Source organism: Balaenoptera acutorostrata, chromosome 20 (assembly GCF_949987535.1).
Source record: "Balaenoptera acutorostrata chromosome 20, mBalAcu1.1, whole genome shotgun sequence".
Taxonomy (NCBI): Eukaryota; Metazoa; Chordata; class Mammalia; order Artiodactyla; family Balaenopteridae; genus Balaenoptera; species Balaenoptera acutorostrata.
In genome coordinates this window covers 41,243,074-41,266,083 of record NC_080083.1, presented here as the reverse complement: position 1 = coordinate 41,266,083, position 23,010 = coordinate 41,243,074, and the positions used below count along the sequence as shown (strand labels likewise).

Below are 23,010 nucleotides of genomic sequence, written 5' to 3'. Positions count from 1 at the left end.
TGCCATTTCCCATTAATCACGTTCACTTCTTTAATCGCATCTCTCAGGTTTTCTAGACCTTGCAAGGGCGCCTCTCTTCTCCCTCTTTTATCTTCTCCAGAAGTCTACATTTCCATGCAGACTAAATCAAAGGCTTGGTACTTTAAATCAAGTTCTGGCCAATGGCAGGTGATATGAAAGTATACTTCTCAGTCCTCTCTCGTTTTTCCTCCCAACAGTCCTGTAACAAATGGTCTCATGTATGTACCCACCCCCTTTATTTCCTCTACTCCACTTACATGCAGCTCCCAACCCTGGATCCCCTTCTTTTTTTTTTTTTTTTGTCATGTTCCTTGCCTTTTTTTTTTAAATTTTATTTATTTATTTATTTTTGGCTGTGTTGGGTCTTCGTTTCTGTGCAAGGGCTTTCTCTAGTTGCGGCAAGCGGGGGCCACTCTTCATCGCGGTGCACGGGCCTCTCACTATCGCGGCCTCTCTTGTTGCAGAGCACAGGCTCCAGACGCGCAGGCTCAGTAGTTGTGGCTCACGGACCCAGTTGCTCCGCGGCATGTGGGATCCTCCCAGACCAGGGCTCGAACCCGTGTCCCCTGCACTGGCAGGCAGATTCTCAACCACTGTGCCACCAGGGAAGCCCCCCCTTCTTAACTTATATACCTGGCACTGTATTTCTGGATGAGTTCTCAGGGGTAGAAGGAGAGAGGGTGAAGAGTAGGAAGCAGAGAGTTTAAAGGGAAAGGTCAAACCAAACACACACCTCCTCAGACCCCTCCCTCTGGGGCCTCTAAAGCACGCACAAACCCGAGACATGAGTGATGGTTAAAAAAATTTGGGTTTTATTGTTTTTGCTAAACAATACTAAAAAAAAAAATCTCATTTTGAAGGCAGGGCTTGAATTATTTAATTTTGATCCATTTATTTAATTAAAAAAAAAAGGAAGGGGAAAGAGATCATGGCCAAAGCAATAGTAGTTAACCCCCACCCCACCCCCAAAGCTCTAGCCAGTCACATGAGCATCACCCACCTCCCACGCCACGGTGCCTGATATTCAGGTGGTGGCACACTCTACCCGCTGGACCGCCTTGCAGGCACAGAGGCAATGGGTGCCAGTTTAACTCTCAGCAGGTTAGTCAAACCAGACAAACTGGTGGGCTGAAGTCCAGAAATTCTTCCCAGGTTTTCTGCCCATTGGCTGAGCACATACAAACTGTCATAAGCTTGTAAAACTTAAGGGGGGGTAGGGAAGGGCATAAGAGCAGGAGGTTGGCAGAAGAGAAATGACAGGTCACCCAAGCTTTCTCCTGGGCTAGTGGCTCTGGATACAGACTTAAAGAGAGGTCGGAATAGGTAGACTCCAGGTTTCTCGTGAGAGAAAACCATCCTTCGAGAAGGAGCTGAGATGTGCCGTGCAAAATAGTTCTTCCTGCAGAGGGCACAGGAGAAAGGGCAGTGGACGCTCCCATCTAGCAGACAGGAGAGTGGTGAGGAAGTTCTTCTAGTACCGTGAAGTAAGACAAAGGCAGAGGGAGAATCCTGAGGTTTTTGCCAAATGTGAGACTGGTACACATACAGTTAAAGACTAAAAAGCTACCAGGAACCCTCAAAGCCAGATCCCATCTGCATACACTGGCTCTACAAAGTGCTGCAGGAGATTCTTGCTGTGAACTAAGTCAAGTTAGTTGCCTGGCTATGGGTGGTGGGGAGGACAATACACTTTTACTTTCAGAGGGATGAGGTGGGAAGAGTGGCCATGATCTAGTAAAAAGACCTGCAAGAAGCAGAAAATATTTAGAGAACATTTTAATATATATTTTCATATATATATTTAAAGTTAAGAAAAATAAAACTAATTCAAGCCATGCCCTGTGCAAAAAAAGAAAAAAAAAAAAAAAAAAAATTTAAAGTGAGACCTCTGTCTGCTGCTCTAGTCTCAACTTAAGTATCACAGTCAGCTTGTTACTTTTATTTTGGAAGAGAAGATGTAAAAGTTTCTTTCAATCACTCAGAAGGCAAGTGTAGCCACTTATAAAAACAGAATGGCAGAGACAGACTGGGAAAGGAAAGTCAGAGGTGAAAGGGCAGAGAAGGAAAGGAATTTTCAAAAATAAAATTAACAAGGTGACTGTTCCAGAAGGGGGCTGTGAAAAGGACATGGTGGACCGAAGTCTGTTAGTCAAGTAATGATTCAACTTTTAAATTATTCTCTTGTTCTTTTCTGTTGGGTGTTGTGTTTGTTCAAGTCTAAGATTTGGAAATGCTGACCCTTTGTTGACAAGAGCCAACAGGAAATATAGAATCCCTTCCCTCCCCCGGCCTGCCTCCGCTGAAGCCACCACCATCGCCTCCTTGGCTGGATGCTGGAAGAGTCCTCTGTATGTGTGGACTCAGGATGACAGGGCAGCCTCCTTCTGTGGTTGCTGGGCTTGTGAACGCTGCAGTATCTTTTGGCTTTCCACGTCTCTAAAATGTTTTTCAACCTGAAAGAGACCAGTCAGCCTAGATCAGAAAAAGAGATGGGCACACAAGGCCTCCCAAACAGTTCACTCTAGACTTCAACAGCCCATCCTGGCTGTCTAGCTCGTGGATTATTCAGCACCTTTGCTCTTGCTGTCTGCTGGCCTTCCCAACAAGATAGCTGGGGGGTCCTCTTGTTTCAGCCACAATTTTTTGCAGCTTCAGCTAAGACTGTCTAAAAGAAGGGGAATCTACAAAGTAAAGCAAGAAGGGAGATTATTATGACCCAAACTCCCTCTCCCCTCCTCACACAAGTGCAGAATGAAAAGCTGGTGGGGAATTACAGTCTTAAAACTTTTTACATCCACAATGTTGGTCTCTCAATGCTCAGTTTGTTTTTACAAATGCTGCAACTCAATCTAGAAAGTCAGATGACACATGAAGGGTCACAGACTCCAACAGCCACTGAGGTATACCAACCAGCCCTTCCCGAGAAGAACCCAGCCTGGGTTCAGATGCAGTATCATGGAATGGTCTGGATAATTCCAAAAAGCCACACTGCAGAGGACATGGGGTTGACCACTCGCTTTATTCTGCACTGCCCAGTGGTTCCACCCCCCAAGAGTGTCCAAGCCATGGCTGCAGAGCACCATGGTGCAGGGAGGCAGGGTGATCAGGCAGGGCTCCTTGCAGGCTGGCTGTGTCAAAAGGGGCAGGGACTGCGGTGTAATGTCTTGCCCTCAGGCTGGAGGGGAGAAGGCTGAGGAATCATCCTCTCCTTAAGGTTTCACGGCTCCTTTACTTACTATTTTGCGTACATGGCTCAGTGCACTCCCCTCTTTGCCTTTACAGTTTTCCACTTGATATGGGGGTGTAATAACAACTTCTTCCATGACTACGATGTTTTTTTCTTGCCATTTACAGTCTTTAATGCTGGAAGGAGAAGAGAGCAGGTGAAAGTTACCTCTTGCGGGGCATCCCACACCTCCTGCCTGATGAATAAATAACTCCAGAAAGCTAACCCCAAGTTCCTAGCTCACCACTCAGCCAATAACTGGTTGCCATCAGCCCATAGGGAGAAGTAGCCAAGAAACATTTCCTGGGCACCACTGGCTAGGAAAAGCAATGAAACCAATGCACACTTATTCCAAGGATGGTCCAGAAGAGTTACTCTGAAGCATTAGGGACCTGAAAAACCACAGAAAACTTGGTGGCAGCCTCAGAAGTCCAAACTAATTTGACTTACAAATAAACAGCTAGGCTCAGGCCACTAGATTCAATTTAAATAGCAGCCTAGGGCAGGGGTTGGCAAATTTTTTCTATAAAGGGTCGGACAGCAAGTATTTCTGGCTTTGCAAGCCATACAATCTCTGTCACAACTACTCTGCTGCTGTACCTCAAAAGCAGTCACAGATAATACATAAACAAATGAGTAGACCTGGCCCACTGCCTGTAGTTTGCCAACCTTTGGCCTAGGGGGAAATGGTACCTTTAAAAAGACAGAACAAACTCCCCAACTTATTGCAATCTGTACTCTGCTCCCCACCAGCCGAAATGATAGCTGCTCCTCAAACTGGCCCTTATCAATTATCAGACAGCTGGGTAACTTGCCAGACTGGGAAAATCCAACCCAGTTCACACTTGGGGGAACCTAGGGCAGCTGCCACTGCTAAGAGAGTTCCTTCACATACCTGTAAATGCTTAGATACTCACACCATGGCCTCAAACAGCTCTGATGCCAGCTACCATCTGTGCACCAGACTCAGGTGGTTAAATAGGGTAACAGAAGGCAGCAGGAGGAAGGGGGAGTGTCAAATGTTTCAGTTTTTCAGCAGCTAGGGAAGCTAGCGGAGAGTCAAGTGACTTCTGCTGTGACAAAATGTCTTTTATGAGGTGGTAATAAGGTGGCCTTCTGCTCTCCCTAACTCCTTATGGTCACCCCAATATATAATTGGGAAGAGGGAGACAGATGTAACTTTCCCTTAATAAAACTGCATCAGCTTTTAGAGAAAGGTACAAGATCAAAATAATAAAAGAGAAAGAAATCACTAGTTCTAAATTATGGAATACTAGGTCTGGAAGGGACCCTTAGGGATACTCTAATCCAAAACTAAGTTCTACAGATGAAGAAAATGAAGCCCAGAGCAGACAACTTGTTGGAGATTACACCATTCTACCACACAGAAAGGCAACAAGCACCGCATCCCTGGAAGCCGAGGTACTGCCAACACACTACCCAGCTTCCCTTGTGACATTCATAAACACAACTACCCCAAAATCAGCCACCAGACAGCACAGCCAGGCAGCATCACCCCCGGGGCAAGGGACCCCTATGCTCCCCCCAACTCACGTCTTGTGTATGGTCTGGAAGAGCTGCTGGCCCTCTAGGGAGACACCAGCGCTGATTGCATAGGCCTGGCTCAGCTTCTCCTCCTTCTCTGTCCGTGCTTTGCTGGCAAGCTAGGGTGGGGGAAAGGAAAGAGACTCAGAAAAGCATTCACCTTCATCCTTCCTTCAGGACCTAAGTTGAGGAAAAGATGCCAGAAAAGACTGATTTGGGTAGATTCAGTTTTCTGAGATCAAAAGTGAAACAAAAACACACACAATATACCTCAACAGTTACTGCTCTTCCTGGCAAACATCCGTTCCTTCCAGTATTTCCTGAATGCCTACCATGTGCCAGACATTCACTGTACTAAGCTAGAGATACAGCACAGAAGGGGGCAGGGGAGACCGACTATAAACAAAAACAAACAAGATAACTTCAGACAGGGCTAAGTGCTAGGAAAAAAATAGAGTAGGGCAAGGTTACAGAGTATGACCTGGGGGCGGGGGGGGGCCTACCTGATGGAAAGTGGTGGTCAGAGATAAAAGGTAATGCATACATTTCTCCGAAAGGAAAGAATTAAGAATTTTTATCAGCTACTGCGCTAGAGCCTCAGGTTTAGAAATAAATGTCTACCACACCTTCAAAGACCAGGATTTGAAGTTCTAAAGACTCAACAATTCTGGTACCATTATCTGTACTCACATGGGGAGCCAGGACTCCAGGAAACCTAACCATGGATACTGTCCACCTTCGACTTGGGCTATAGCTACCATGCTCTTTAAAAAAAGGAATGGTCTGCATTCTACCTCATGTCTGTTCCTTAAGTGCCCTCTAGTGGAACAACCATAAACTGATCAAGAATTGTAGTAAAGTCTAGTAGGTCTACTCAAATCTAGTAAATCGCTCCCAGCAGGGGTGGGTATCCTGTCTATCCCTACTGCCCCTCTAATACATTTCTGGTCCCCACCCCACACTATTGGTTGCTAGACTACAGAAGTACAAATTCGAGTGGAAGACAAAACAAATACACTGATGGTTTACACAAAAGGCAGATAATGCATCTGAAAGTCAAACAAATGACTTGGAGATTTTCAGATCCATGAACAAGAACATATACTTAGTATACTGATGCTGCAGCATACTAAAGACATATGCACAAACATACACATGAGAACACCCAACCTGTCCCCAAATACCAGCTCCTTAAATGCAAAGAGAGATCATACCTCCAGCACATTCCCAAAGTACCTAGATGCTTGGAATTCTTAAACATTCATATTCTGCTTTAACAGTGACCTTTCAAACCATAAGCCAAACATAGTTCTACAGGAGGAAAAATAAGCAAAGTGTCTAATTGTTGGTAAAATGAAGCACTTTATTAAGTGTGGGTTTGACTACGAAGAAGAGAAAAGGAGGCCTTCAATCAGGTTAGGGTAACTGGGGAGCCTCAACTGCCTCTGAGTTTCAAAGACTGAGGGAGGAGGGGGTATGAGCGCAGCTCATACATGCTGTCACTTTGGACTCCCTAGGTAAAAGGGGGAAGAAAGGCCAAAACTCTGCAGTGATTTAAAGCCAGAGCTCCCTTTTCACTTGGTCCCCAGGACATGAAGAGAGACAAATACAGCAGCAGTAAATAAATGATCTTTCAAGCCAGGTCCTGCCATTCTGGCCCCACCAGGCTACAACTTTACAGAGAAGGAAATGCACAGGGCTGACAGCATTCCCCTGAGCACTGGCAATCCCAACTGCAGCAAGGAAGCCTCGTGGCTTGAAAGCACTCAGTTTCTATGGAATGAGAACTGCTAGGGGTGTATTTTAAGCAGCAACAAGCAAAGCTTACTTGGTCACCAAGAAAACCCTAGTAACAAGGAGTTTCCTTGAGTCTCACTTTCCAAACAATCCTGAAGAAAATCTGAAGTCTCCAAGGAAAGAAAGGAAAACTGGAGGGAAGCAGAGCTCCCTTGGATTAACCAAGCTCCTGCAGAGCTCCTGAGAAGTGGCTAGTGGTCAGACAGATGTTTACCCCATGAGCAGGCAGAAGGGTCTCACTTTGAGGTCTTTTTAAAAATATTTATCCCTGAAGACAAAAAACATCTCCCAACGTTGGGTCAGACAAAGCTGCTTCTATAAAGCTTGTGTTGCCTAGATAGTAACAGCACCCATTCAGGAAGACAAGAGTTGGCTCAGGAAAAGCAGGCATCCATGCAGAATATTTAAGAATGGAACTGACAAACTAAGCTGGGGTTGGGGAGGGGCGGGAAAGCTGGAAGAAGAACCACTTCTGAATTTTTGCCAGAGGCAGAGTAAAATGGATATAAATCTCAGCCACAAGTGATTTGTTTAGACAGCCTGAGTAAAATCAACACAATGGTTATAGAACGATGATTTCAAAATACACCCTAGTCACTCCCACCCCCGGCCTCCGCCAAATACCTGTTGTACAATCTCTTCTAAAGGGTCTGAAAGCAAAGGAGAATGGACTAGATGACTCTCCATCTCAACCCATAGTGCAGACTGATCCCAAATGCTAAATGATACAAGGGAGAGCCTTGGAAAAGTCAGCAGAAATCAGTGTAAGCTGACTATTTCAATTTGCCCCAATATCCTCAACTACTCTACCTGTACCTGCAATTGTGCTTTGGGGATTTGGATTCACAGCAAACCCTGAAGCCTCCAGCTGCCAGTTTATGAACTGTATTTTCATGGCAATCTGAAAATGCTTAAACCTAATATTCAGCTACAGAGATCTGCTTTCACTAAGAAGCTGTATAAATGGGGTAAATTTCTCCCACAGAGAACTGCATCAATTAGGCATGAGGAAGATTACCTTCACAAAAAGAATCTAGAAATGTTTCTTCTCAAAATTGGGGTGAGAAGGGAAGGGAGATTACCCTGCTCTTTTCACACATGTTCCTGAAAACCCATGACAAATGTGGATAAGCCTCCTTTTGTAAAGCAAGTGACTATCACTCTACCCTCAAGTTAGCTGTGGCTCTACATTTCCCCACATCATATTTTTGTAAACTAATGCATATCTATAAATGGTCCAGTTACTCCAAGTTAATAAGTTTATGGTTACTGTCAAATCGCCAGAGAAAACCAATAAAAGCTGTCCCCAACAGAGAAGGTGTAGGGTGTGCCTTTTAGGCTTCAGAGGGTCATCAGGACTGCAGTTTTTAAATTCAGTAACTATCACCATACTACATTCATTTTCAGTGCAAGCATGCTAACTGCTGGCCTCTCTTCCAATCAAAACTGAAGCACTAACTGGGTTAGAATCATAAAGAATGTTCAAGGCACCAACTTTAAGAATACACTGGGTTCAGGCAAACTGAGAAGCACAAACCTACAAGTACATGTTACTAATGTACACGTGGCCTAATTGAAATAACGGCACAAGACAGCCTGCATTTATCTACCTCTCCTTTTATTTTGCACAATTCCCAGTGAAAACATTCATTCCTTGTCTACTAACCAGTTCTTCCTCTCTTGGCCATTCTATATACAGCAACTTGATGTGGGCAACAAAGAAAAGCGCATGAACTTGACTCCAAAGCACGTCAATATTAAAAGGCTTCTAGTCACGCCTGCTGCTGGGTAACCCTCGAGTGAGTGCATCAGTGAACAGCGACAACACATCTCTCCTCCTGCACTCAGTGACATGGAGAAGAGGAAGCAGCCACAACAACATAATCCAAGCATCTTGTTATAACCGCATCTTGTTACTTGGTCACCAGCTGGGCCATCTTATTTCCACATACCCAGACCAGGAAAGCACAGGTGCTGTGGGGAATCCAGAGGGATTCCTACTGCAAGTATTTAACAGGCTGTGACAGCTGATCCAACAAGGGAAGCAAAGTCCAGAGAGGAACCTGCTGGATGTGACCTACTGACTCCACTGAGCCACTCTTGGTTTGTCTTCCCTCTGTATTCGGGCCTTCCAACCAGCTGCCCTCACAGAGGGGTTAGGAAGCACTGCAGCTGCTGCCCAGAACTGGCAGTGCTGCCTGCAAGGCCTGATGGAGGCTGAGGGATGGCAGACCAAAGCAGCCAAGAACCACTGTCATCTTAAGGGCCCACGCTTGCTCCTGCTGTTTCAATTCTGGGGCGCACTCCTGGAAAGCCCTCATTCTTGGCTAGCAACAAGCAGGCTCAAAAATATTTCTTCTGGGGCTTCCCTGGTGGTGCAGTGGTTAAGAATTCGTCTGCCAATGCAGGAGACATGGGTTCGAGCCCTGGTCCAGGAAGATCCCACATGCCGCGGAGCCACTAAGCCCGTGCGTCACAACTACTGAGCCTGTGCTCTAGAGCCCGTGAGCCACAACTACTGAACCTGCATGCCTAGAGCCCATGCTCCACAACAAGCGGAGCCACTGCAGTGAGAAGCCCACGCACAGCAACGAGGAGTGGCCCCCGCTCGCTGCAACTAGAGAAAGCCCGCGCACAGCAGCGAACACCCAACGCAGCCAAAAATAAATACATAATATAAATAAATTTTTTAAAAAGTAACCTGAGATGAATAATATGAAAACTCCAAAATAACACAAATATTCATCAATATGAGATTCATTAAATAAAGTTATTTTAAAATATATATATATATTTCTTCCAACTATCAATATCCCCAAGTCTTCCTGCTCCCTGGCTGAAAGTTCCTGTCTGAAAGTTTCTAATAAAATACTGTTCTTTACAACCTCAGATAGCTGGGAACTCAAATAGAGAACCCTGCTTGAAGTCATGTCCCAGAATACATAACAATGAACCAAAACACTGAATCAAGCAGAGGAACAGTAGAGTCCCAGGGGCCTGGCAGTGAACACTAAAATCCTAAGAGCTAATTTGTTGAGTGAGAAATTACTCCACGCAATGCACGGAGCTACACGCTTTACATGTTTTCAATGTTTAATCTTCCCAACAATTCTGTGAAATAGGGACTAAAATTACTCCAACTTAACAGATGGACTTGCCCAAGTTTACCAAGTCACAAGTGGGAGAGTCTGGATTTGAACCCAAACAGTCTGACTCCAGAGCTTGCATTCTGAACTCTGCACTATACTCAAATAGTTCCACCTAAGAGAAATAAGAGAATTGTTGAAAATACACTTATAAATTTGAATGTAAAAGAAAATGTTTTATAAAAGAGAAAACATTTTAAGCCTCAGCTGCCATCTTCTCTTTTTATCAGTGAATTCTGACATTTCCATCAATGTCCTCTGTACAGAACACAATTGTCTGCCTTTTAGTGAAGGGCCTCTGTTTTCTGAAAAGGGTCCCAGTCTCACCCTAAACCTCAAGGACATCCTTTCTTTCTTTGGTTGAAGGTAATTCATAGGAATGCTTTTAAGAAAACAGATCCTGTGTGAGAAAGCATTTCAGGCCAATAATAATGGGTAGTCCCTGAACCCATCATTTTCTGATGTGCCAAGACTAGGGAAGCTAAGTCAAGCAAGTCTTCTGCACTAGAGAGTTAAGGTACATTGAGAGCGTTGAGCTATGATGAAAAACACCATGCAGCAATTAAACTCCAATAAAGATGTTTAAAAAAAAAAAGGAAAAACACCCTTGCAAATCCAGGGGCCACAGTGCCACCTCAGTCTCCAGGCTCTGACCATCATATTGCTGTCGTACAATACAGGCCAGCCTCAAGTCAGTCAGTACACGCTATAAGCAAAGTTTTATCCTTCACCTGGCTTCGAACAAAAACTAGTTGCCAGCAAAGTCAATAGTTTTTCTTAGTTATTTGTAATTACGTCAACAAACACTATTCATAGCTACAAAAGACAGCTAAACCTCCTGGACACCAACAGAGTAATTTCCTAGTCCCAAGACCCTGACACCAGCACTGCTGTGGAACCTCCACAGGACTCTGCCAGGAAAAAAAACTGGCGCAGATATAAACTGAAATTTGACCTCAGCAACCTATCTGTGAGAGTATACGCTCAAATTAGCCATCTCACACACGGCCGTGAGGATTAAGGGAGATAACATGGGTGAAAGCACTAGGTGAGTTGTAAAGCACTGTACAAATATTAGCTGTTAACATTATTATTATAACATCATTATTATTAGCACAGAGAAGGTGGCTTGTGGGTTATTTCAAAAAAATTCATATAATCCAACCTTCCTTTAGCCAATGAGCTCAGGGCTCTCTCTCTCTTCTGCTTTCTCTAAGAGCTGCTAGAGAGGCTATAAATCCTTAACAGAATAACTTCCAAAATATAACTGGAATAGTAAGTTGGAAAATGCACTTTATGTGCCAAAATGGGGGCTTTGTTTATAGAATAAAGAGTTGATTTTATTCAGAGATAGTGAAAGAACCATGTGCTGTCATTTCCTGGGCTCTGAAGAGGGCAGAAAAAGAAAAGTAAAAAAGAAAAGCCACCCCCTTGCCCCCCACCACCACAAACAAAAGAGATTCCAGCTCAAACCCCTACCTACCACTCACTAGCTGCATGAATCTGAGCAAGATGCATAACCTCTCCTGAGCCTTAGTCCATTCATGGGGGCCCATCCTAAAGGGTTGTTATTGGAGTTCAGTAAGATATACATCTAACACCAATACTGGCACTTAACTAGTCCCTTCCCTCATTTCTAAGAACTGCCACCAGTTTAGCTCACTGACAGAAGAGCAAAAGTTTTTAAATTGCAAAGATGGACAAACTGAAATCAATCCAAATCAGCTTGATTCCATTTAACTTCCCTCCCTTTACCAAATGAATTGTGATTTGTTCTCCAAGACCCTACTCCACTGTTACATCTGAGAAAGCTTTCCTAAAATGTTCACTACTCTAAGCCAAGGATTGGCAAACTACAGCCTGTGGGCCAAATTCAGACAACCACCTGTTTTAGTTAAGTTTTATTGGAACGACCATGACCATTTGTTTACATATCACCCACGGCTGCTTTTGCGGCAAAGGCAAAGTTGATAGTTGTGACAGAGAATGTATAGCCCACAAAGCTTAAGATATTTACTATTGGGCCCTTTACAGAAAAGGTTTGCTGCCCCCCTGCAAAAAGTTAAATGCTGCTGTCCCTCACCACTCCCAAACATGAGATTTTTGAGGACAAAAGCAGTATCTTAATCATCCTGACATTCCCAGCACCAGGAAGGGAGGGGGAGAGAGAGGGAAGTCAGATCAAAGGAAAAGAAACCTTGACTATTAGAGATTCACAGACCAGTTCCCAATGGTTAAGTGGCTAACACACAGTCATACAACAATTCATTAGCAGCCCAGCTGTGAAAAGAACCCAGCTCTTCAAACTCCCCACATTCTACCACACTATACTGTTAGCTTTTGGCATGGTATATAGATCCTTTAACTTTCCAGTTCATGTACAATTTGCTTCACTCTCCAGGGTAGTTTCTGGTATTTATCTAAGCTAGCCTTAAATTCCAATGCTAGAACTTGACTGCACCACTTGTTTTTTCCTTCCCCCCCAAGCCTAATCTCTGCCAGGAAAATTAAACCAGTTAGAATGCCCCTTTCTTAACACTGTAAGAGATACTACCACTGAGCTATCAGTAAAGTGCTTATTTTGAATCGTCCCTGTGCCAAAGAGACAGAATGCAGAGGTGGCTGCAACAACACACCTATGGCACACCTCTGCCAGTCACCTGGGCCGAGCAATCTGCCTTTTCACGTAGACGATTCTCCCCACACCCCTGGGATGTCAGGAAAGCCCCCTTCAGAACCAAACTCTTGACCTGAGGAGGGCTCCACCAAGTCAGCGGGCTGCCATGCACTATAGCCTGAAGTGAGTCATGAGCCCTAGCCTGGAACGCTGCACACCCTACTATGGTTATCAGGTTGACCCCAATGTTTGAATGCTACCAAATGTGACCTCTTTCAAAGGTTAGTGGTTTTTAAAATGGCAGTCAATCACTCTACCTCTCTGATTTCATCTCACACCACTCACTACTTACTGTGTCCCTGTTACTCAGCAATGATGGGTTCTTCCTCTTCACCCCACACTTGCTTGCATCTTCATGACACTTCTGTGAGGAAGCAGCTGTCTGCTCAGAGTCAGATGCAAAACTTGCTGGTGGACTCTAACCTGGGACTGTGGCCTTGACAACACATTCTAATCAAGTGAGCCAGTAGGTAACATGCAGCTTCTAGAAGCCAGAAAAATTTTATCTGACAAAAAAGTCTTGCCTTCCCTAGACAAGTTATTTCCCTTCCACTTTCATAATATGAACACATTCTACCTTTTACTAATATATACATACCTAAACATAGGGTGGCCAAGTCATCTGATTCTACTTGGTGATAACTCCATACCTCAACACGTTAGGGTCAAGATATGGTCAAGGTCTCAGCGAACAGCATAGGTCCATGAACACAGGCCACAATGCAGTAGCTACCAACGACCCCAGGAATTTACTCATACTTGAGGATTATCCCTCACATCAACAGAAAGCCGTAAGGTTATGCTAAATCTTAGCTTTCAAGCTGGTTAGAACTCAAAACAAAAACCAAGCCAGGGCTTCCCTGGTGGCACAGTGGTTAAGAATCTGCCTGCCAATGCAGGGGACATGGGTTCGAGTTCTGGTCTAGGAAGATTCCACATGCTGCGGAGCAACTAACCGTGCGCTGCAACTACTGAGCCTGCGCTCTAGAGCCCGTGCTCCGGCAACAAGAGAAGAGACCGCAATGAGAAGCCCGCGCACCCCAAGGAAGAGTAGCCTCCGCTCACCACAACTAGAGAAAGCCCGTGCACAGCAACAAAGACCCAATGCAGCCAATCAATCAATAAAATAAATAAATTAAAAAAAAAAAAACACCAAGTCAATTCTTCCCTGTGTGACATCATACCTAAAGGTAAGCAATGACGTCAGTTCCTTTCAAAAGTGAACTTTGTGAATAGGCCCTTCCACTCCCAGACCAATCTCCCAAGTATCATTTTTATCCAAAGGCAGCCAACTCATTCTTCATTACCAGGTACTGATGAAATGCTCTTTGAATCTCTTCTTCCTGGTTCTTCTTCCATTTAATCACTCACTGCTGGTTAGTAAGGTACAAATGGGTAATAAATACTCAAAACAGGCTGATCAATCAGTGGTTTGGTAAGGGAGGTCGATGCCTTATCTGTGGAGTTCACTTTTCCATGCTTTGTCCCTTTTCCTGCCTCCTGCACAACATACGAGCATCTCCTCCAGAAAGTCTTCTCCAAATCAGCAAAGTGAGAAGGAGACTTACATGTCATTCGATGCACTGGAGGCATTTATCCAAACAAATGAATACATAATACTTGCCTTGGCTGTCTCAGTGAGTTTTTTCCTAAGAGTCTCAGGAGTTGAAAGCACAACCTCTTAGGTTCTGTGACTGCTCACGCTAACCTCCAGTACTCAGGCAAGTGTTCACTTAATTATGCCACTTGATAACACTGTCCTGGAAATTCACATTAATTCTGGTCACAACAAGAGGTATCCAATATAATTTTGATTTTCCCCAGTCTTGGGTTGGCAAGTTCTGATATCCGAGTGAATGTCAGATCTAGTATCAGGAAAGACTGACATAAGAACAGTGCCAATGTTCTTGGCTGCTTCCCTTTGTCATACTGCCCCTCTCCCCCCATCCTGCTCCTACACCATAATTCAAGGAACATCAATTGGTTGCACATAGCTAATGCGGGAGAATAGGACTAACATCTGCCAACTCTGGTCAACTTGACCTAATCCTCCAAACAACTCTATGAGATAGGTACTAACATGATCCCATCTCTATGGTGAGAAAGCTGATGCTCAGCAAGGTTAAGAGGCAGAGAAGTGACTTTAAAGACTTATCCACTTGGTTCCAGTGTTCTTTCTACTAGACCATTCTGCTCCTGACCACACAACACAGATGTTTCTCTTTACTCAGAAATATTACTTAGGATTATAGATATCTGCATACTCATTTCATGTCACCAACCTACTCTATAAGTTCCTTGGGTAAGCGCACACAGAAGCAGAAAAAACATGGGACTTTGCCATCAAAACATCAGACATGACTTCAAATTCCAGCTCAATCACTTACTAGTCGAATGACCTTAAGCTACTGACTCATCCTCTCTGAGACTCAGTTTACTTTTCTGTAAGATGGTGATGGTACCCACACCATAAGAACTATTGTTAGGATCAAACGAGATGTCTACCGATTACTAGTTCAGAGGGTGGCATGTAAAAATATTAGTTCCCACACTACTTGCCATATAACCTAGAACAAGTCACTTAAACTGATAAGCCTATCTTCCCATCTCTTAAACTAAAAGGAAAAGAATACACTCTAAAGATCATAAAGCATGGTTTTGAGAATGAACCGAGATATGTCAAAGCTCTTTGTAAACTGTAAAGCCCTAGAAAAATGTAAGGTATGGTCCCCAACAGAGCTTACCACAATGCCTTGCACAAAATAATTTTCAGTAAATGTTTGATAAATGCTACATAAAAGAGAACTCTGTTAATACTGACATGTCCCAAATCATCTGAGAGCACTAACTCATGGGCAATCTTTAACCCCAGAGAACAAAATGTGGAGTCAATTCAAAGGAACTTGTTAAGAAACACTTTACTTCACCCTACCATGCAGACCCTGGGCTCTCATCCTCATGCAATATTTAAACCTTCCTCGTGACAGAAAACTAATAAGCCACATGGTGAATAACCTGAACCTCACTTATGATTGGCTTCGGTGTGCTTTTGTACTTTTACAGTCAGGAAATTCAAAACAATTTTACAGGGTACAATGTTACTGTGGAGAAGATAAAATGACATTCAAAACTTCTACCTTCTGCGACCCCACTGTCCTCTTCCAAGCTTCCTCTTACATCCCACTGCTGTGGACAGACATAGGACATCTTAGCCTGCTGTGAAAGTGCCAACCAAAAGCAAAACAAGCTCATCTCCAAGAACTGCTAGTTCATACCATCTCTAGTTGGGCTGGAATTAAATATTTCCTTTAAAAGGCCTTCTATTCCATTTCCTGCTGGGTCGGAGTAAATATCCGGTTTATATCAACAGGTTTAATTAAACAGAGCACTTACTATGTCAGCAAGATGAGCCATCATGTGATGTTATCTTGCACTGGAAGTGGAGTATACAGGTAGTGCTCCCTAGACTGCAAGTATCAACAGTTTTCTTCCAGGAATTTCAAGGCACTTTAGTTCCCTTCTAAAACGCTTAAACAATCCTCCATCCTAAAAAGAACTCAAGCTCATGCTCTTAAATGAGATGAACTTTTCATGTCATTCAAGCAACATGTAGTTGCCCAGATTAGCTGTTTTCAGTAACAGTAAGAGCCCTCGGGAAGAATCACAAAGCATCCTCAAAGGTTGGTTTCAAGGGAAAACCAATATAGCTTATTCATAAACAACTCTACGAATGAAGAATGAATAAATGAAACCCAAAGATAGCCCTCCAACCTAATTTTAGTCTTCAGTTTCTGACTCCTTTTTCAAGACTTGGCAAGCAGGCCACAAAGTAAGAAAAGTAAAGATTTCTGGTATTCCACAACCTATTACTTCCGGCTGCTTTCTTGAAAGAGTGGGTAAACAACTAGTTTACAATAATGCTAGTAGACAACTGACCAGCAGAAAGCAAAACCCTACAGGCAAAGATAATCCGCAAACTAATAACAAAGAATTGCTTCTCAACAGCTCCCACTTAACAGTCCCACCCACACCACTCCAGCCCCTCTCAGATAAATGGTGGCACTTGGTGGTCATAAGAGCAGAATCCTGTATCTTTTAAATTTGACAAAATCATCCCTATTTCAGATAATCTTTCCTCGACTACTCACTAAAGGTTGCTGACAAACTTCTCATACCCTACAAACACTAAAGGATAACTTAGAGCCCTTTTCACCCTCAACATACCAGGCATAAACTATTTTATTTGAAACTTTTAAAATCTCTTCTGGGGACTTCCCTGGTGGCACAGTGGTTAAGAATCCGCCTGCCAATGCAGGGGACACGGGTTCAAGCCCTGGTCCGGGAAGATCCCACATGCCGCGGAGCCACTAAGCCCGTGCTCCACAACTACTGAGCCTGCACTCTGGAGCCCGCAAGCCACAACTACTGAGCCCGCGTGCCACAACTACTGAAGCCTGCGTGCCTAGAGCCTGTGCTCCACAACAAGAGAAGCCACCGCAACAAGAAGCCCGCGCACCGCAATGAAGAGTAGCCCCCGTTCACCACAACTAGAGAAAGCCCGCAGGCAGCAACGAAGACCCAACGCAGCCAAAAATAAAATAAATAATCTCTTCTGCTAACAGAAGATCATCCAAAGACGACCTATACTTTAATAGGAGGACTGAGCCACTGTTGCAAAACTCTATAAGTCTAAGAATGGGACATTCTGTACGCAACAGGCTTTAATATGAAACCCAAGACCCTTCTGAATCTGTCCTCAGACATCAGTAAAAAAAAAAAAGTGTGGCACTTCCCTGGAATCTAGAAAGAAGGGAACTCCAGATCTGAGGTAACTGCATTCTGCCAGCCTCAGTCACTCTCCTTTGTTTCAGTTGCCTGAGTGTCTCCCTGCTTTGCTGAATTGTAGCAAACACACTACATTCCCAAGAGAGGCAAGAGAATATACATTATTACAATACTCTTATAAAGGGAAAAAAACTTCCACCACACTAATTCAAGAGACTTAAGGAAAGGCAACAGTTATGAAAACTGAAGGCCTAACTTATTCATTCAACAAGTACTTACGAAGCACCTACTCTGCGCAAGGCTCTGTATATTTAGTGATGAACAAAACAGGTATAGTTCCGAATCCCACAAAACCAATTTTGGTTAGATAGAAAAGTAAACAAATGATATACAATTATAATTACAAAAAAGCTATGAAGAGGGTAATTAAGTCGCAATTTGCCCAAGACACACCAATCTATACTTGTCTCGGTGTAAAACAAAAGCACCCCCCCCCCTTTACTCAAAAATGTCCCAGATTGGACTATAAATGATATGTCACCTTATCTCTGAAGGCTAAGGTACTGTAAGAGAGACTAATGGGGGCAAATCACTTCAGCCTGAGTGATCAGAGAAGACTTCTTGAAAGAGGTGCCATTAAACTGAGTCCTGATGGACAAGGCTCCAGTCATTCTGAAAGGGTGTTCCAAGTACAGGGCACAGCAAAGGCTACAACAGGGCTTGGGGCATTACTATTATTGATCAACATGAACTTTGGCTAACAGAACTAAAGAATCAGGAAAGGTATTTGAGGGTTCCCAGAGACCAATCTGTACATCCAAGATTAAAATATCCTAAAACTCTAATTTTGTTAGACCTCAAAATTCAAACATAAAGACAAAAACAAAGCTCTAAGGCAGTGGTATTCAAATTTTTGTAGGTCATTAATCCCTCTGAGAATCTAAAAAAATATTCCAAATCTTCACCCAGGAAACATATATTCTCATGTGCACACATACACAATTTCAGGAGGTTCAGAAGCAACACCCCTACCCAACCCTCCCAACACTGGAAGTTCACACATGGACTGCAGGTTGGGGGGGGGGCGGGGAAGCCCTCTTTCACAACGGACAAAAGCCAGCTCTCAACTCTATTTCTCTATTTGGTCATTAAGACATTTCTTAAAATCTTCTGAAGATACCCAGGAATAAAGAGAAAAGTTAAACTGATATATTTTTTTAAAAATATATCAAAACAAGCAATTGTAAATCACTGAAAAAAATGAAAAACAAACAATGGACAATGTATGTACCACCAAGAGTCAATGAGACTCCAATTTCCCATCATTTTGGAGAACCAAAACTGCCCTCAAGTCCTTACCTTACTAACATTGAGTGAAGCTAGGGGAGGAGGGGTTTCTGTTCGGTCATTAATTATTTCCACTTCTGAAACATACTGTAAGTTTATGAGCAAGATGTCTGCGTGGTTGGGCTTTCCACTGGAAGAGGGACATTCTGGTGAAAAAATAAAGTTAAGGAAAATAGGGGCAAGCAGAGAACTGACACATCCCAAAGGGGCATGGAAAACACAATTCACCCAAGGCTTGTGTAAAAGGTGTGCCACAAGCAAGAGAGGGAGCCTCACAAGAATCACACCTCTCCTCAGGAAATCTCTGCCTGTCACTTTCCTGCCGCACAACCCCATAACCAAAAGATCTCAAGCTTTTCAAACCAAACACCATCCAAAATTGGAAGCCTCAACAGTGTTTCTGTCACCTTCTCTTTACCGGTTTTATGAAGAGGCTTAATACAGTTTTAATGCCGTTATGTATACTGTTTGTCTTGAACCTAATGAACCACACTGAAGAGCAAGTACTTCCTGTTCTTGGTATAATACTCCCTATATCCGAACAGTGCTCTTTTCTCTTTTTCAGATTTGAGATTTCCCATTTTGCACAGGAGGAAACTACAGCACTGGAAAGGAAGCTCACTCAAGGTGACCCAGCTAGCTAACCCATTCATTCATCCATTCATTCACTCACTCACTCATTCTCCAACCATTTCTCAAAAGCATACTGTATGTCAATTAAAGGTAGAGTAATTCTTCATTCCGAAATCCTTCCAACTAAACCACTAATGGAAAAGGTCTTACTTGGTCCAGGTATGAAGTCTTGTGTTTAAAAAACAAAAACAAAAATTTAAAAAAACCCTCAACTGTTCTTGCTGTAATTAGTTTCAAAGGACATCTTCCTAAGCTACAAATCCACAACCAGTAGTTAAATGAATTAAAATACTTGCCAGTCAAAGGCAGCAGCAGACTCAGTAGGAAACTTCCTTTTGAAAGGTGCCATAAGAGATTACTCTTAAAAAAAAAAAAAAATCCAAATAAACCCACCTGTGGCTCAAATAAAAGGGGAAGGGGTGGCACATTTATTACAACCAGGTAGTATTCTGTTTCCACGACTGAGTTTCCTGGAGTAATTCAGAAATCACTTCCACCCCAAAGAAAGAGACCACCTTTTCCATTCTGTTAAACACTGACACATTCAAAAGGGAAGGCTACTGCTATGGAGAAGTCAGGACTCCATGTGCTGGGCTGACAAGAGAAGACAGTTTACTCTTTCACCTGTAACCCACACATCCATACATAAACCCCTGAAAAACGTGGTCCTCTCTCTCGAGACCAGGTTTCCAATACAAACATCCCCAAAACAGCAACTTCCAAATCACTGAGAAGCCGAAAATTCAGCACTCCCTCCCCCAGCGGCACCACGCATACACAAGCACCAGCAAAACAAGTCCCTATCCCCAGTTCTGCTACAAACTCTGTCCTGCAGTTACTCTCCCCCCAAACAGGAGAGGCCCATTTGGTCACCACCCCACCGCCCTTTCTTGGACCAAATCCCATCAGTGGACAACCCCTCCTGAACTCCATACCCTTGTCCCACTCACTAGCAGTTCCTTACTCTACACACCCCCTCCCCACATGATTTTACCCGTCCCCCTCCCATCCGGGCTCCAATCACCAGCCCCCTCCCACGACCACCCCTCTCCGGATTACTGTGTCCCCTCTCCTAGCGTTCCCCCCGAAAAGCCATCCGCGTGTCAAGCCCCCCTCCACCCACCCACCCTCGTTCGGGGCCCAGCTCCCACAACGGGTGGGAGACAAGGGTCCCCAAGGCCGACCGAGGGACCCACGAGAGGGGGAGGGGAGCTCAGGGCCGTGCGCATGCGCTCCGGGCGCCGCGGTAGCCGGTCGCCCCTAGGCCCGGAGAGGGCCCCAGCCACCGCCGTCGTCCCCCGCCCCCCCACCGCCGCACATACACGCCGGCCCGGCCTCGGGCTCCGCGCAGGGAAGGATACTTAAAGCCAGCATCTTGGACTGGTAGTCGAAGGCTACCACCTCGCCCTGCAGCCGCTGCTCCTGGCACGTCCGGCACGACACCTGGCTTCCAACGCTGAAGTACTCGCCCGGAGGAGCCGCCATCTTGGGAGAGCAGCCGCAGCCGGCGGCGGCGGCGGCAGCAGCAGCGGGCGAAAGCCGGGCCCCCAGTGAGCGCCGCGCCGCGACGCACGGGGCGTGCTGACGTCACACGCCAGGGCGTGGCCTGGACTGGGTGGGGCGGGAGCCTAGGTGGATGAGGAGGAAAGAGGAAATAAAGAGGAATGTGAATAATTACGTTGGTGCGGCTACGCCCGGTTTGTAACAAGCTTGCAAGGTCCATTTTAGAAGTTAAAGATAAATGACCTATGTCGAATGAAAAGGGGAGGGAGGAGGGAACTGCAGTCTTCATTACGTGCACACCTTGACACAAGAGTTTGATGAATGAACTCTGTATTTTACAAATGAGGAATCCGAGGCCCAGAAGACTTAACTAAACTTGCTCAAAACGATTACACCTAACTACAAAGTGGTAGTGGAAAGAACATTGGCTGTAGAGTTAGCTAAAACGGAATTGGAATTCCACTGAGTTATATGACCTTGAGCAAATTACTAAGCCTGATTCTTTTCTTTATTCCTTCTGTATTATCACTGTTGAGCATCCAGCAACCCTTCGATGTAGGAATCAATATCCTCATTTTACAGAGGAAGAAACTAAGTCTTAGACTAAACTTTGTCCCGGGTCGCACAACTAGCAAGGATTCGGTCTACCTGTTTCCAAAGACGGTGCTATTTACTGCTATGCTATATTACATAATACCTCACAGAGTAGTTAGGAGGAGCGGGAGATAATGAGATAATGTGTACAAATGCATGGCATATAGTAGATCCTTAATAAATGGTAGTTCCTCCGTGATCACCCATCACTGTTGGAACTCAAGATGCTTCCCCATCTCCCATTTTGCCCTCTCCTCTAGAAAACCGGGCAAAGAGCCAGAATGAGGAGCAATGGTGTTGACAAAGGGAGCCTTGGGGTAGGAGTTTTGGGCCCCCCATTAATGACTATCTAATATACGAAACAGTTTTCTTAACATGTAAGTACGATGCAGATGCATTTTCAAGCCCTACCATCAGCAGTTGCCATCCCTAACCCACCTAACCTTCCACTAAAGAAATTCTAGAGCCTCATGTATGAGTAAGGACAGGCAAAGAGAGGGAGGCAAAGGGCCAGTCCTGGCACTACTTAACCTGAACAAATTTCAAAAGTGTTTCCTTGCCTTGCAAGAGACATCAACTTCCTAAAGTTGGGCCCATATTAGTACAATCATTGTAATAGAAATAAACATACTGCTCCCTCATACTTGGGTTTTTCCAGAGAACTTTCACGTCTACCCCATAACAAGTCATACGTAACTGCCACTCCACCTTTTATATAACATGGTGATTATAGGTGCTCATAAATGACTGCCAGGCACTGTTAGGAAAAGCTTCCTGGAAGAAGTGGAAAAATCTGAGACCTGAAAGACAAGCAGGGAAAGAGTAGCCATGTTCTAAGCAGAGGTAACTGCAGACGTCAGGACTCCTGAAAGGAGAGAGCTTGGTGATTTCAGGGAGCATAAAGTAGCTCAGAAATATCATGAAACAGAATGTGGGACTGGGCTGGTAAAGGTTGTCTTGGCTAGAGGCCAAGCAAACTTTCAAAGACTACGAAAATTTAGGCTTTTTCCTTGGGGCAATTGAAAAACATTTAGCAAGGGAGCGAAATGAGATTTGTATCCAGCTTCCTTTCCCCACACCTTTTTAATTAGTGAAATTAATCTCTTTCCAAGAAGAACCCAAATTTACATTCTCATTTTCACCCCTCAAAAACTCTCCAAGAACAAAGTTGCTTGAGGTAGGAAGGAACCACTTCACCAGTCTCCTCCCACCTCACCTCTGCCTCTAGGCAAGACCTCACCTAGAATAGCTGAGATTTCTATTTTCTGTGTGTTCCTCCAAAGGATTATTCCAATTTTTGTCGTGGGTGTGTGCCTCTCCTCTTCCTTTACCAACCCAGCTACTATCTCATGGTTTATCTGCCCAGCGGGGTTCTGGAAGGCAAGATGACAAGATGACAAAAGGAGAGGGGCAAGGCGAGCACAGAACTGGGAGGAAGGGTGATTTAGACTGTGCTATGCGTAACAACTCTCAAGCCGTTAGGGATGACCCCTCAAAATCAAGAGGCTGATCTGTCAGCCTCCAAATCAACAGCAGACGAATTCAAGCAGGAGAGTCTTGGGCTGGGGGAGGAAGGCGTGTACCGATTAGCCAGCTGTGTGTGCAAACGTAGGGGCCCGCTTCAGCACCGACCAGGGATGCCTGGCTCCCCGGAGCAGGGGTTGTCCCTAGCCTTCTCTCCAAGAGATCTCGAAATATTTTTGGAGGGTAGCGGTACTGGAGGAGAAAGGTCTGGT

General features: G+C 44.5%; 1 protein-coding gene across 1 annotated transcript; it reads right to left on the bottom strand.

Annotated features, from left to right (window-relative positions):
* Positions 1 to 810: 810 nt before the first annotated feature.
* LSM12 (LSM12 homolog) lies at positions 811 to 20,747 on the bottom strand. Its single transcript, XM_007180222.2, has 5 exons — positions 20,539 to 20,747; positions 18,557 to 18,690; positions 4,802 to 4,911; positions 3,258 to 3,384; positions 811 to 2,474 (listed from the first exon to the last, which is right to left on the bottom strand). The coding sequence occupies exons 1-5, from the start codon at positions 20,660 to 20,662 to the stop codon at positions 2,382 to 2,384; spliced, it is 588 nt and encodes a 195-aa protein (XP_007180284.1). The 5' UTR covers positions 20,663 to 20,747; the 3' UTR covers positions 811 to 2,381.
* Positions 20,748 to 23,010: the final 2,263 nt, after the last annotated feature.

Bases quoted from the DNA above. Each gene is read 5' to 3' on its own strand.
- LSM12 (XM_007180222.2), bottom strand. From the start codon at position 20,662: ATGGCGGCTCCTCCGGGCGAGTACTTCAGCGTTGGAAGCCAGGTGTCG. The intron at 4,912-18,556 runs GTAAGGACTTGA...CCCCCACCCTAG, and splicing joins CTTCACTCAATGTTAGTAAG to CTTGCCAGCAAAGCACGGAC. The intron at 2,475-3,257 runs GTAAGTAAAGGA...GGTCTCTTTCAG, and splicing joins TGAGCCATGTACGCAAAATA to GTTGAAAAACATTTTAGAGA.